Source organism: Limulus polyphemus, unplaced genomic scaffold (assembly GCF_000517525.1).
Source record: "Limulus polyphemus unplaced genomic scaffold, Limulus_polyphemus-2.1.2 Scaffold720, whole genome shotgun sequence".
NCBI classification, from domain to species: domain Eukaryota; kingdom Metazoa; phylum Arthropoda; class Merostomata; order Xiphosura; family Limulidae; genus Limulus; species Limulus polyphemus.
In genome coordinates, this window is record NW_013666330.1 from 153,415 (window position 1) to 165,782 (window position 12,368).

General features: G+C 34.4%; 1 protein-coding gene across 1 annotated transcript in view; it reads right to left on the minus strand.

Annotated features, from left to right (window-relative positions):
* Positions 1–490: 490 nt before the first annotated feature.
* Positions 491–12,368, minus strand: part of LOC111085927 (allatostatin-A receptor-like) — a 33,490-nt gene continuing 21,612 nt past the window's right edge. Inside the window, exons 3-5 of the mRNA XM_022386807.1 lie at positions 10,952–11,166; positions 8,091–8,233; positions 491–870 (exon numbers count right to left, since the gene is read on the minus strand). Of these exons, the coding sequence (XP_022242515.1) occupies positions 491–870; positions 8,091–8,233; positions 10,952–11,166 (738 nt within the window). The remainder of the gene's footprint in view (positions 871–8,090; positions 8,234–10,951; positions 11,167–12,368) is intronic.

Here is a 12,368-nt window from a genome sequence, read left to right on the forward strand (position 1 = left end):
GGTACAAGTCAAAAGTTCTTGGCAATCTGCCATATGATACTTCGTGGTGAACAACAGGCCACAGAAAGAAAATAAGATAAATCAATATTATAAATCAAGTTGATATTGACGTTTTGTCAGTTAATCTGCCTTACAGAAGAATGGCTCATTGAAAAGAAGCCAAATGAAACAGCGCTTAATAATTTAATATATCTAACACTTTTACGCTGTTGATCAGCTCGGTTTTCCCGTTTCGTCATAAGCAACTGACAAAAATATATATGTGAACGATAGCTTTTAATGTTACCAAATAAACATTATTTGGTAGGCCTCTCTCTCTTAATGAATAAACATTACTGGATGGAAAACATATACATTAAACAAATAAAAATGACCGTATCTTATTCTGGACCACTTAGTCCTGAAATTGACACTTATCGACGCATAAGTACTTTATAACGTTATGGAGCTAACGTTCATGGCTCTTGGCTGGACTGTCTCTCGAGATGGACTACACGCCATCGAAGTTGCGAACGACGTAAAGGTGTAAGTAGAACCAGTTCGGATGGTTCCATTTCTTGAAACAGAGCTCTTCATTCTCATTTGGTGGCGTTGAGCACGTTTCCTCAACAAGCATGGGTATAGGCAACGCCCTCTGCAAGAGTGTTCGAGTGATCTGATCAAGCAGCGGCGGATATTGGAAGACATAAAGCAGTAAACAATAGGGTTCAGACAGCTGTGAACAACAGGTAGCAGAAAGAAAACGATTCGAGCTGTATAAATCCAGTGGTTGAAGTGCTGCACGCCGTAGGAAATGTGGATCTCCAGGATCAGACGTGGACCCCAGCACACCAAAAACAGAAACACTACAAGGATCAGCATCTTGATAACCTAGTAGTGAAAATAAAGTAATCTGATTAAAGCGAAATATGGGTTTGGTAAGAAGTAAGTATAACGTGTGAATAGAGAGGGAAAGAGATAAATAGAGGCAAGGCCGAGTAAGGTGGTGGACTATTAGATAAGTAGGCTAGTAAATAAGCACAGAAATGCTGTTAAATAGTCAGACGGGTTAGGTACAAAAAGTAACTTTGATACTTTGTAGACAGACTGATGAAAGTGAAAACTGGTAGATAGGTAGTGGATGTGAAATAAGATAGGCAAGTAAATAAACAAGTGATGAAACTTATCAATTGTGATAGACAGGTTAACTGATGGGTTGTTGTTGTTTGTTATTAATAACAAAGCTACACAAAGGGCTATCTGTGCTCTGCCCACCACGGGTATCGAAACGCGGTTTCTAGTAGTATAAGTCCGCAGACATACCACCGTGCCACTGGGAAATAGCTGATGAGTGGGAAGTACAGAAGTTAGGTAAAAAAAAAAGTAGCGACACCTATCAAACAGTACTTAATAAAAGTTTCGGTCGACCACGAGTAGCCAAAACTTCACCTATTCAACGTTCTATTGTATCAGCAATGTTCTTTAGTGTTTGTAATACTATACGCGGTATTCTTTCATGAATACAGTTTCTAAATCTTGAAGAGATGAAGGAAGTGGATATCGGTTGCGAAGCTGACTTCAAGAATGTACCGCGAAAGACTGATAATGTTAAAATCTATGGATTAGACAGACTACAGTAGCTGTCCGAAATTATTTTCCTATTCCACAAACTGTTCTTTAGCGATGCAAGCGCTGTATGTGGGTGTATTGTCGTCATTGGATTACTAACGTTTATGGGGATAATCAAAGTGTACCATGAGTAATAACTGATCTACAATAATTCCCAGGTAGTGATATTCTTGTTGCCTGCACGTAACAGAAATTATAGGACTAAGTACATGTAAAAAACATGCTGTCCCCAGGTACCGAAATACTTGTAGCCTGCTTTGACACAAGTTATAGGACCAAGTCCAGGTTAACAAAATGCTATTCCCAGCTACTGATATGTTTGTAGACTGCATTTGAGAGAAATTATTGGAACAAGTCCATGTCTGTTTGTTTGTTTGTAATTAAGCACAAAGCTAAACAATGGGCTATCTGTGCTCTGCTTACCACGGGTATCGAAACCGGGATACTAGCGTTGTAAGTCCGCAGACATACCGCTGTGCCACTTTGGAGGGGCAAGCCCATGTCAACAACATGCTGTCCTCCAGGTACCGAAATGCTTGTAGCCTGCTTTTGACATAAATTATAGGACCACGTCCACGTCAACAACATGCTGTCCCCAGGTACTGATATGCTTGTAGCCTGCATTTAACATAGATTGTTGCGTTTGTGGAATGTTGCCCGGCCATGGTATTCTTACTTTGTGAAGTTATGACTGATACAGATTGATATTTGGTTACATATACTTCCTTAGTTACTTTTGTTGCTATGATCTATACAATGTTGCTTTTTCATACAATATTCTGGATGTAAACCATTTGTAACTGCTGTTACTCCTTGTAACTGAGGTTTACAGGATTGGTTTTTCATCCAGTCTCAGCCGGGAGATTGTTACCCTTCTTTGGACATCTGACAGGTCGGCTGCCTTGCTCATCAGGATAATTACACCTTTATATAACACTGAGTACGTTACTAGAAATATAAATAGACAGTTAATTGCTTAGTTACGCGAAGTATAGTCTCAGTAAACCATTGGGAACATGGTTATTAAGGCCAGGTGTTTCTACTTTTTCTGTCTATCTTTGTAGGATTGATGATTATATAGAATAATGGGGGTGACATCTTTTGTTTATTCCGTTAAATGGGAAGTAATTAAGATAGATGACAGATTAATAAAGGGGTATCTTGTAAACAGTTGAGGATCAAATAAGTTATACAAGTAAATAGAAGCGTGATGAAGTGGGAAGTAAGTTTAATAAATACCTAGAAAAATTGAAAAAGAGAGATCTTGTGGATAGGTTTTCAGAGAAATGCGAAGTCTATAAGTTGACAATACGTTGGGAGCAAGTTTAGTTAATAGTTAAGTAGGCAGACAACTAAGAAAAAGCAACTGATAATATGTAGTGCGGAAAGGCTTAGTACGTATATTAGTATCTACTAAAAGAGTAGAAAGATCTTAATATAAAATGGCGGAGACTTTAGGAAGCTCCTTGATGTAGTAAATTGTAATATTCTGTCAATAAACCTTTGAAAAAATGAAATTTTCACTTTTATGTATAAAAATTGGTGTTTGAAACATTAATGTAATTGAAGGATGTATGTTATTCTCTGCAAAATCCTTACACTACTTTGGTATTTAACGAACGCGAAGTAGTTTTTTATCACGTGAGCAATAATACATATTTTTATTGGTTCTTCGTTGCTTGGAAGCACTTTTTTTTAGTCCGTGAGGCGCTAACGTTAATTAAACAAGTCGAATGTTATAAAAACTTTCATGTTGGTCTGAATTAATTACTAAATTTCAGAAAGTTCAGAACGTTCGAAAAACTATGTTTAATTAATGGTTTTTTTCAGAGACGTATTTCCAATAAGATGTAGGATTAATTTTCATTTACATCAATAAAAGATATTATTACAAAAAAAAAGTGATTTTGAAACTAGTTTTCATATTCTTTTTCTTTTCTGGCTTGGCAGGTTACTTGTATTTTCCTCCTTAACGAACTATTTCACAAATATTGTTTTGTTTTAACTCAAGGGATGTAAATTGACAATACTTTATAAGAATTCTATATGTATTTTATTCGTTATCACAGATATTTCAATGATATAATGTTACACTTCCCGATGCTACATTAACTCACCATAAACAAGTTAACATTTTTTTAGAATATAGATTTCCTAAGATTTGTATATTTAATCCCAGTAAAGTTAAATACAGATTGTTTATATAGTTCCTTAAACAGTAAATTTAAATACAGAATTTTCAAATAATTCCTTAAGTTACACATAGGTTATCTATTCTATTTATATGTTACAGTAAAGTTATATACATATTGTTTACTTAACTCCTTAAGCTGTACATAGGTTATTTATACTACTTACACAGTACAGTTAGATATATCTCTATTCAAATATCGTAGCGCAGTGATTTGCGTGCCTGACTATAAATCTAAATGTCAATAGTTCGCCGCAAAAACACGCTCTTCACTTTGGGCTGTGGATGTGATAAGAGTGACAGTCAAATCCGACCATCCGATTAGGGGTAGTCAAACAGTTAGCGATGAGTGCTATTGACAAGATGCGTTCCCTCTATATATACCTAATGAAAAACATCTTAGGTGTGAAAAAAGGTGCGGCCAAAAATAGGATTTAGCGTGAAACTTAATGGAATGAAATCAAAATTGGCGGCTAAACTGGTATCTGTACTTATAACATTGATAAGAATTTTACAGCAAATATTCATTCAATAGTTAGCCAGGACTAGTTTTTTGTTCATCGTGGGGCACGATGATGGGTAAAACAAAATACGATTAGATATGATTAATAAGTATGATTTGATATCATGACTTTTTGTCAATACACACCAACAGACCACAGCAAGCAAGAAAGTGACACCCGATAGTAACCAACGTTAGCTTTAGGATCGCAAACCTATTATTCGGAACAGACCTATACTTTACAGAACAAACCAGATTATTTAAAATATATGGTGGTAGTTTTCCTCTCTAAAACTTTGTTAATAGCTTTCTTTATAGTAACGCTATGGAATTTAGATTAACAGTTTGTTGTCATCATCCCTCATGTAATCGGTACAGCCGTATCAAGCATCATTATTTATGGTAGTTGTTTAAGCTAATATCACGTGACGCTAAACGCTCATTATTTAGGAGAATTTCATAAAATTTAGTATATTTGTGCTGAAAAGTTGGCAATGGATAATCAATAATAACCGTCGACCTGTATGATTCTTTTGAAAACTTGAGCTAGAAACTACTAATTTAGCTTGCTTGGCCTAACCAATACATATATATCTGCACATCCTTTCATTATATAGTTTTGCTGCTCCAAATCAGCCGTCTTTATTTGGAATGACAAAAAAACTAAAAGCAGTCCACTTTTATTCTTAGATGAAACTGTATTAAAAATGTTAGACCGATAGCTCACGTGACTTTTTGCGTAGGTGTGCACAAAATTTTCGTTAAATTTGAGCGGTTTTTGTTCAATAACTTTGCACACGTAGCTTATATTTAGATTACATTTGACACATAATTGTAGATTTTAACGTTCTATAAGTGTATCAAATTTGAACAAAATCCATAAAAGTTAAGTATGTTAAATAAGTTCCGTACTTTCGGATGGCCCGGCATGACCAGGTGGTTAGGGCGCTCGTCTCGCAATCTGAGGGTCGTGGGTTCGAGTCCCACCAAACATGCTCGCCTTTGCAGCCGTGGGGGCGTTATAATGTGACGGTCAATCCCACTATTCGTTAGCAAAAGAGTAGCCCACTGCTAAATTAGGGACGGCTAGCGCAGATAGCCCTCGTGTGGCATTGCGCAAAAATTCAAAACAAACAAACCGTATTTTCGGTGCGAATAAAAAAATTAAAAAGGAAAAATTCAATCAAACTTGGAGATTTTATTTCTCGTGAATTTCTTAATGCTGGTATGTGAAGTAATAGTCCATAGTCCAGTTGAGCACATCCACTGAAGATATGTGATAGTTTGGATTACCACAGTCCAGAAACTACAGAAATTTTGAAATAATAAAACTCTTGTTAATAACACATAGTGTGTCCTGAAGGTTATTTTGGCCGCACGACCCACTGTCGTGTGTCTTGATATCATAAACTACATGTATAATGGCTGAAGAACTACATGTATATCTTACTATTGGTTGAATTATAATTTATCTTTCAACTTTAAACAATTTTCCAGTATTTCACCTGTGGTTTTAATTTAAACAGGCATATCCATTATTAATATTTCATAAACGCGACTTTACGACTTATTACATCTGTGGTTGATGACATCTGCCTCTGCCTTTCCATCGACTTGTTGTCTTTATTGACAGCTACAGGTTATGAGGTTATAGACCCCCTGTCACATGAAATATAAAGCAGGAATGAACTTTGTCTGCCTGATCTTAATTAACTGACATACAGAAGCAACCGGTCACATGAAACATAAAGCAGGAATAAACTTGGTTTGTCTAATCTTAACTGGCTGACACGTAGAAGCAACCGGTCACATGAAACATAAAGCAGGAATAAACTTGGTTTGTCTGATCTTAACTGGCTGACGTGTAGATGCAACACCACTTTTCAGGTAGAGAGAGAGATTCTTTATACAACTAAGCTTTGATCTTAAAGTAGTCTGCATCGAGATCTTAAGATAGCTTGCTTGTGTCTGTATACTTCATTGCTAGAAGGCGACTGTAAGAAGCATATTTGATTTTATAACTGTTCTGCTAGTGATAAGCGCATTATTTTGAGTTGTAATGTGATACTGCGTTGTGTTAACATTTTTGTTAAATACGAACTGTTCTTATTTTTTGAAAATCTTGACTCATACACTTTCAATCACTTAGTCTCACATGACTAACAAATCCCAGAGAACCTCTTATTTTTCAGATCTAGTTATCGATGTGCATACATTATTTAGATCGAATCCACACTTCACTAAAGCAACAAATTAATACTGAACATTGTTAACTTGTGACTATATATATAATCATAAAGTAACATAGTCAATTAATTTAACATTGTTAACTTGTGACTTATATATAATCATAAAGTAACATAGTAAATTTGAGATTTATAATGACAGACTAATATCTTTCACGTAGCAATAGTCTTATAACGAGTCACAATAAACATAGGGAGTCACTTTGCAACGGTACACTCTCAATTATAAAGCAACAGACTTATGTTTAGTCACGCAACAATAGTTTAATATTATGCCACCTTTAAATTTTACTTGCGCTATATTACAGTGTTATTAGAATCAAAATCATGGGATAAGTGTGATAAAAAAGTATAATGTATTGTTTTCTAGGTTTCTCGGATATTGTGAGTAAAATCCAAATGTTTATTGGAATTGCAGTAACCTTGAAAATATATTTTATAGTAAGTATTAAACATTTAAATGAGATAATTATCCGATTCCATAATAAACAAACCAAGTGATAGTAATAAAGTTGTTTACGGTGGAGATTCACTCTCATCAAAGAACCAGCCTTTTTTTTTGTATGTTCTCAACAGTAATTATAATACATGCACGTTAATCAAGAGCAAATTTACATTAACTCAAGAAGTTTGGAAAGATCATCAATAATGTTAAAGCATATTTTCAATCATATATTCATTGAGTGTTATCGTACTCTGTAAGGGCTATATGCTCCATAGGTGCGATCCGTGGCGTTACGGGCTAAATGGTTAACGCCTGAGTAGTATTAGGTGGAGGGTTTTGTGATTGATTTTTATGAAAAGAATGTTCATATAGTGAAACTGTTGAACGACTTAGAGCCAAAAGACAATATAATTTAAAAAAAAAAGAACCATCAGTGTTATCCATGGAAAGAGACAAATCCGCACAGCGAAATACTTAAGAAAATAAAAGTGCTCAAAATCTGTAGCAACACCTTTATCTAACCTAAGGAAGCCGTTTTGGCGAAGCTAGACATATCTGTCGGAACCGTTAGCAAGATAACAAACAAAGATTTGAAGTTGGCGAAGGCTCACCAACTCAAAATTCACGAGCTTAAGCCACACAACGAAATCAGCGGCTGTTCTTCCTGAGAAAGATGGAAGTAATTGGAACCATCATAGTAAGCCTATTCAACCATTCACCTGCCAAGTCTCCCGACACAGCTACAACAGACTTTTCTGCCTTGGTGTTCTTGAACGTGGTCTTTATAGATGATGCTCACATGCAGTTGACGAGTCTGTGGTCAAAGATTGACTTAATTATCTTTTGCAGGAGGTTGGTATAAAAATAAAATAAGATGAAAAGCTAGGTTACAGAGCGTTGTTTCACAATACTGATTATTAGACTAAGCAGGTCGATGATTAAAAAGTAAGTCCAAGGTTAGAATATCATTCTTATAATGTACGATTAACCATAGGATTATGATAAAATTACACTGATTAATTAGTTAGATGTTCCTGCTACTAGCAAACGTTTCGAGCACAGGAGTTACTATACAAGAAAAAAAATCTAATAAAACACCTGCCTGCTTTCGAGCTCGTTTGACGTCGCGACTGTCAGTTGTGGTGTGACTGCGCAGAATCATTCGGTGAGGTTGAAGGGAAGGAGAGTGAGTTTCTTGGTTGATACCAACATGTAACTCCATGCGTCTTAGCTTCTGGTCACTTGAAATTGAAGAAAACAAAATTTTCCTTTAAGATTCTTCAAGAAATGAAAATGGTTTATTTGTTATTCATAAAAATGGTTTAGGAAAGTTTTATTTGAAGCACCTAATTTTCTGCGATAATTGTTTTTACTATTATATTATTTTGTTTTATTGGAAAGAGGTGTAATTAAGAATACAAGGATATTTGACTTTTTAGCTGCGGCACATAGAATGGCTTTGAGTTTTTCAAGTACAAACTTTTAGCTCATAGTTCCGTCATCTTTTGACCAATTTGAGATCTAGTTACAGTTTTCGACTCAGAAGGTCAAACCTTTTTGATTGATGTATTTAACCATGCCCAAGGTCTCATAAATTAATTTACTCTAATCCTGCCTAAAATAATTTTAATTTGAGGACAGGCTGATAAAGATCTTTATGAGTAATAAAATCGAATCGGGTATACGCGCGCCCCACGCTTGGTATTGCTGGCGCACAAAAATATAGCTAATAAAGAGGGAAAAAAAGTCTCATTGATTCTAATCCTGCCTAAAAGAATTTCAAGTGCATTGATTACTGAGGATTTCCTCTTGTTTCTTTAACAATTGTATCGTTTTAAAGAACAATATCCTAAATGGTTATAGAGATAAAGCTAGAAAACCAGTAAATAGGAAAAGAAATATTGTCAAGAAGAGTGAACCAATGAATGAACATATATTAGTGTTAAAAATATTACTTGATTTTACTAGTGTAATATTCGTCTGCTACTGTCTTTGAAGATATCTTCACGCGAGATATGCCTACGAACATGAAGAATATAGAAGTAAAGAAACGAGCGTGCTGTCCCTCAGTGGGACAGCGATAAGTCTTCGGAGTTACAACGCTAAAATCAGGGATTCGATTCCCCTTGGTTGACATAGCAGATCGCCCGATGTGGCTTCGCTATAACAAAACATACACACACAATCAACGTGTTGTTTATTAACTTGCTTATATGAAGTGTGTTTATTGATGAAAGTGGTTCTTATTGATTGGGTGTTCTTCTGAATCCAAGTGTCGAAACACAAGCAAAAGACACATCTGTCAACTTATTTGTTGACTACTTACTAGGCCACATATATATGATTGAATTATCGGCAGCCAATCAGTGCATATCAATCTTTGGGAATCAACTCTTGAATTACCTAGACTCTGTGACAATCTAAAAATTTTCGAGCTAGCATCAAAACATTCTTTGTTTATTTATTGTTAGGACTTTGCGCTCTGTCCACCACAGGAAATCGAACCCCGGATTTTAGCGTTGCAAGTCCGTAAACTTACCGTTGACCCATTGGGGGACCAAAGCATAAACGAATACAACGGATTTCGACAGTCTTGTACAAATATTATTTTCATCATCGCAATGTGACAAACCGATTTTAAATTATTTAAATTAATATTGAGGTTTCAAAGGTGACTTTGCAGTAGCGTTAGTCTGTATAAACATATAGAATTTTTAATATGGAAGTTGAATAGTTTTTTTAATTATCACTGATAATTATTCAAGCATTCAACAACAACAACGAATTGAATCAGAGAAGTTCATCCAAAGATTATTGTATTAGTACATGTTTATCATCGCATAATTCAAATTTTGGCAAATACGTTTTTGTTATGTTTTCTTAAGTCTTAGTTTCTTACGTTTCACAATAATATATGCAAATGTTTTAGAACTACCAGTGTGGCTTTGCGGTTAAACACAAAACTCCGTCAATAAAATGTTATATGTGCGATGAGTAATGAATTAGAAAATAATAATAGAGAAAATTTCTAAATAGACTGGTTATATCGGTACTTTAGCACACCTTGAGGATAAGACAGACGGATGTCTATGTTTTAAGTGCTTCAACAGCCTTGAAGTTGTGAAAGTGTACACCAGATTGATGTTACATAACCTAGATTCGGATTTTGTTTTTTCCAATTTAAGTTTCCGAAGAATTCTCATACACCACTGCACCTATCTGTGATGTGAAATTGCCTTCTGGATCCAAAGAATATGTACGCTAAAGCTGTCACATAATACACATGGAATGCGTGGGATTGTCTTGAAATTTGAAATAAATAGTGGGAAGCGAAAAAAAGAAAGGAAGGATAGTATTGCGAAAGATTTTACAGACGTTATGAAACTCAACTAATAGACACTCGAATACTTATTTGCAATTCGAATATTTAACACTTCGTATTCTTATTCGAAAGTGTGGATATTCGTTTCAGAATATACACAATATGTATAAAGAATATATATAATATGTATAAAAATATATAAAATAATATATATATAATATGTGTAAAAGTGTACGCTTTTGAAACTCCAAACATATAAATATTCAATCTATTCACGTATGTATATATATATATATATATATATATATATATATGGATAAAAAGTAATACGTAAAATATAGGAAGCAAAGAAAATCCATGAAATTGAGAAATTTACTCTCTTCTTCTTTAGGGGCGGATTTTTCTTTCATTACGAGTGTTCTTCTTGTACACGTAAACGTTCAAAATGCAGATGTTGCAAAAATGCGCACTTTAAATTACATCTAAATAATCAGGAATTGAATTCCACAATAACGAATAATGAGCAAAACAGTTTTAAAAAATTATGAAAGCAAGCTTTCAAAAACAGAATGATGAAAATGTTAACTTATATAAGAATTGTCCTTAATTTCAAGATTTCTTTCATTATTTTACTTACTTCCTATGATTCGTTAGTTCATCCATAGTTTTCGTACTAATCCAGAGTTCGATGATCACCCAGGCGTAACAAATTATCATTAATACCAACGGTAGGCCAAACAGCGCCACTAAGCGGTAGATAGCGACAGCAGATCCACGCCAGTCTTTATGTTCTTTACAGGAAAACAGCATAACGGTGATCTCGTAATTGGTCATAGTTGTTTTTTCAGTGCTCTGTGAATTCACAGAGGAAGAAGCGTGGGTAAAAAACTTCAGCAGTTAAACCATAAGAAATCGCTACTGGAATTTAAAGAAATTCACAGATTAGACCAAAACACATTTATGAAAATGACAAAAAAAGGCCTTAAACTCCAGATTGGATATTACTAGCTTTATTTCTGACATTTCGTCTTTAGATATCTTCAGGAACGTCTGCAGAAAACATATTAACAAATGAAACTGCAAAAAATAAGGTAACTTATAGACCATAAAGAAAGCCTGAAGGGTAGTTCAAGCAGCTCCCATTCTCGCGTCATTATTGATAAAGAACTCACTGTTAAAAATATAATACTGATTGTTTAGTTCACATGTGAATTTGAAACTGTAGATATTGGTTCAGCATATTTATAATAAATAATATATATATATAATATATAAAAGGAGATATTAACAAATATTGTCTAAGTAAGAACAAAAACAAAATAAAACTTTGATGCTTATTTTATGCCGGATTCATCAGTAATCTATTTTTTACCTAAAGATGGAAACAGCATAATTAATTTTAAGTTTGCCCTGGTTACATTTCGAAATTGATATTTGACTAATGTAGCCAACGGCGTTACTACCTTTTATCTCCATCCCAAATACTCCATTTCTATCCCAAATAGTATCGTAAATAATGTTTGTATTGTTATTTTCCAAAATCCCCCCCCCCCCACCAACAGGTATCTGGTATCGTTTTTTCTAAAATAGATATTAAGTACTGTGTTAAACAGTTTTCAAGAAGAAATATTCAGAACCACGATTCGAACAGCTCTCTTGTTTGTTTACTGGATATAAAGTTTCTTTATGGTTTCTGTTAAAAAGAGGAACATCTACACAATATGGTAACTGTGAAAATAATTAATTTTGTGGTATTCCATAACTGTTATGTTAATGTTTGGAAAATGAGCCTTATGCTTTACTAGCGTTTGGTTTTACCCCAGTTATTCGTAAATTTTAACTCTTACAGGATTGCTTGTTTCACCTATATAAAGAACCCCACGGTCGAAACAAGTCACATGACAATTGGCGTTCCTCATTTCACAAATCGTTTTAGACAAACTAACTTTACATAAAATCATAAATAATATTCAACGTTAAACTGGTACACAATTAAAAAAATTTTATTTAGGCCTATCTGTTGCGTCCCAAGCAAGTTGTAAATTAAAATAGTT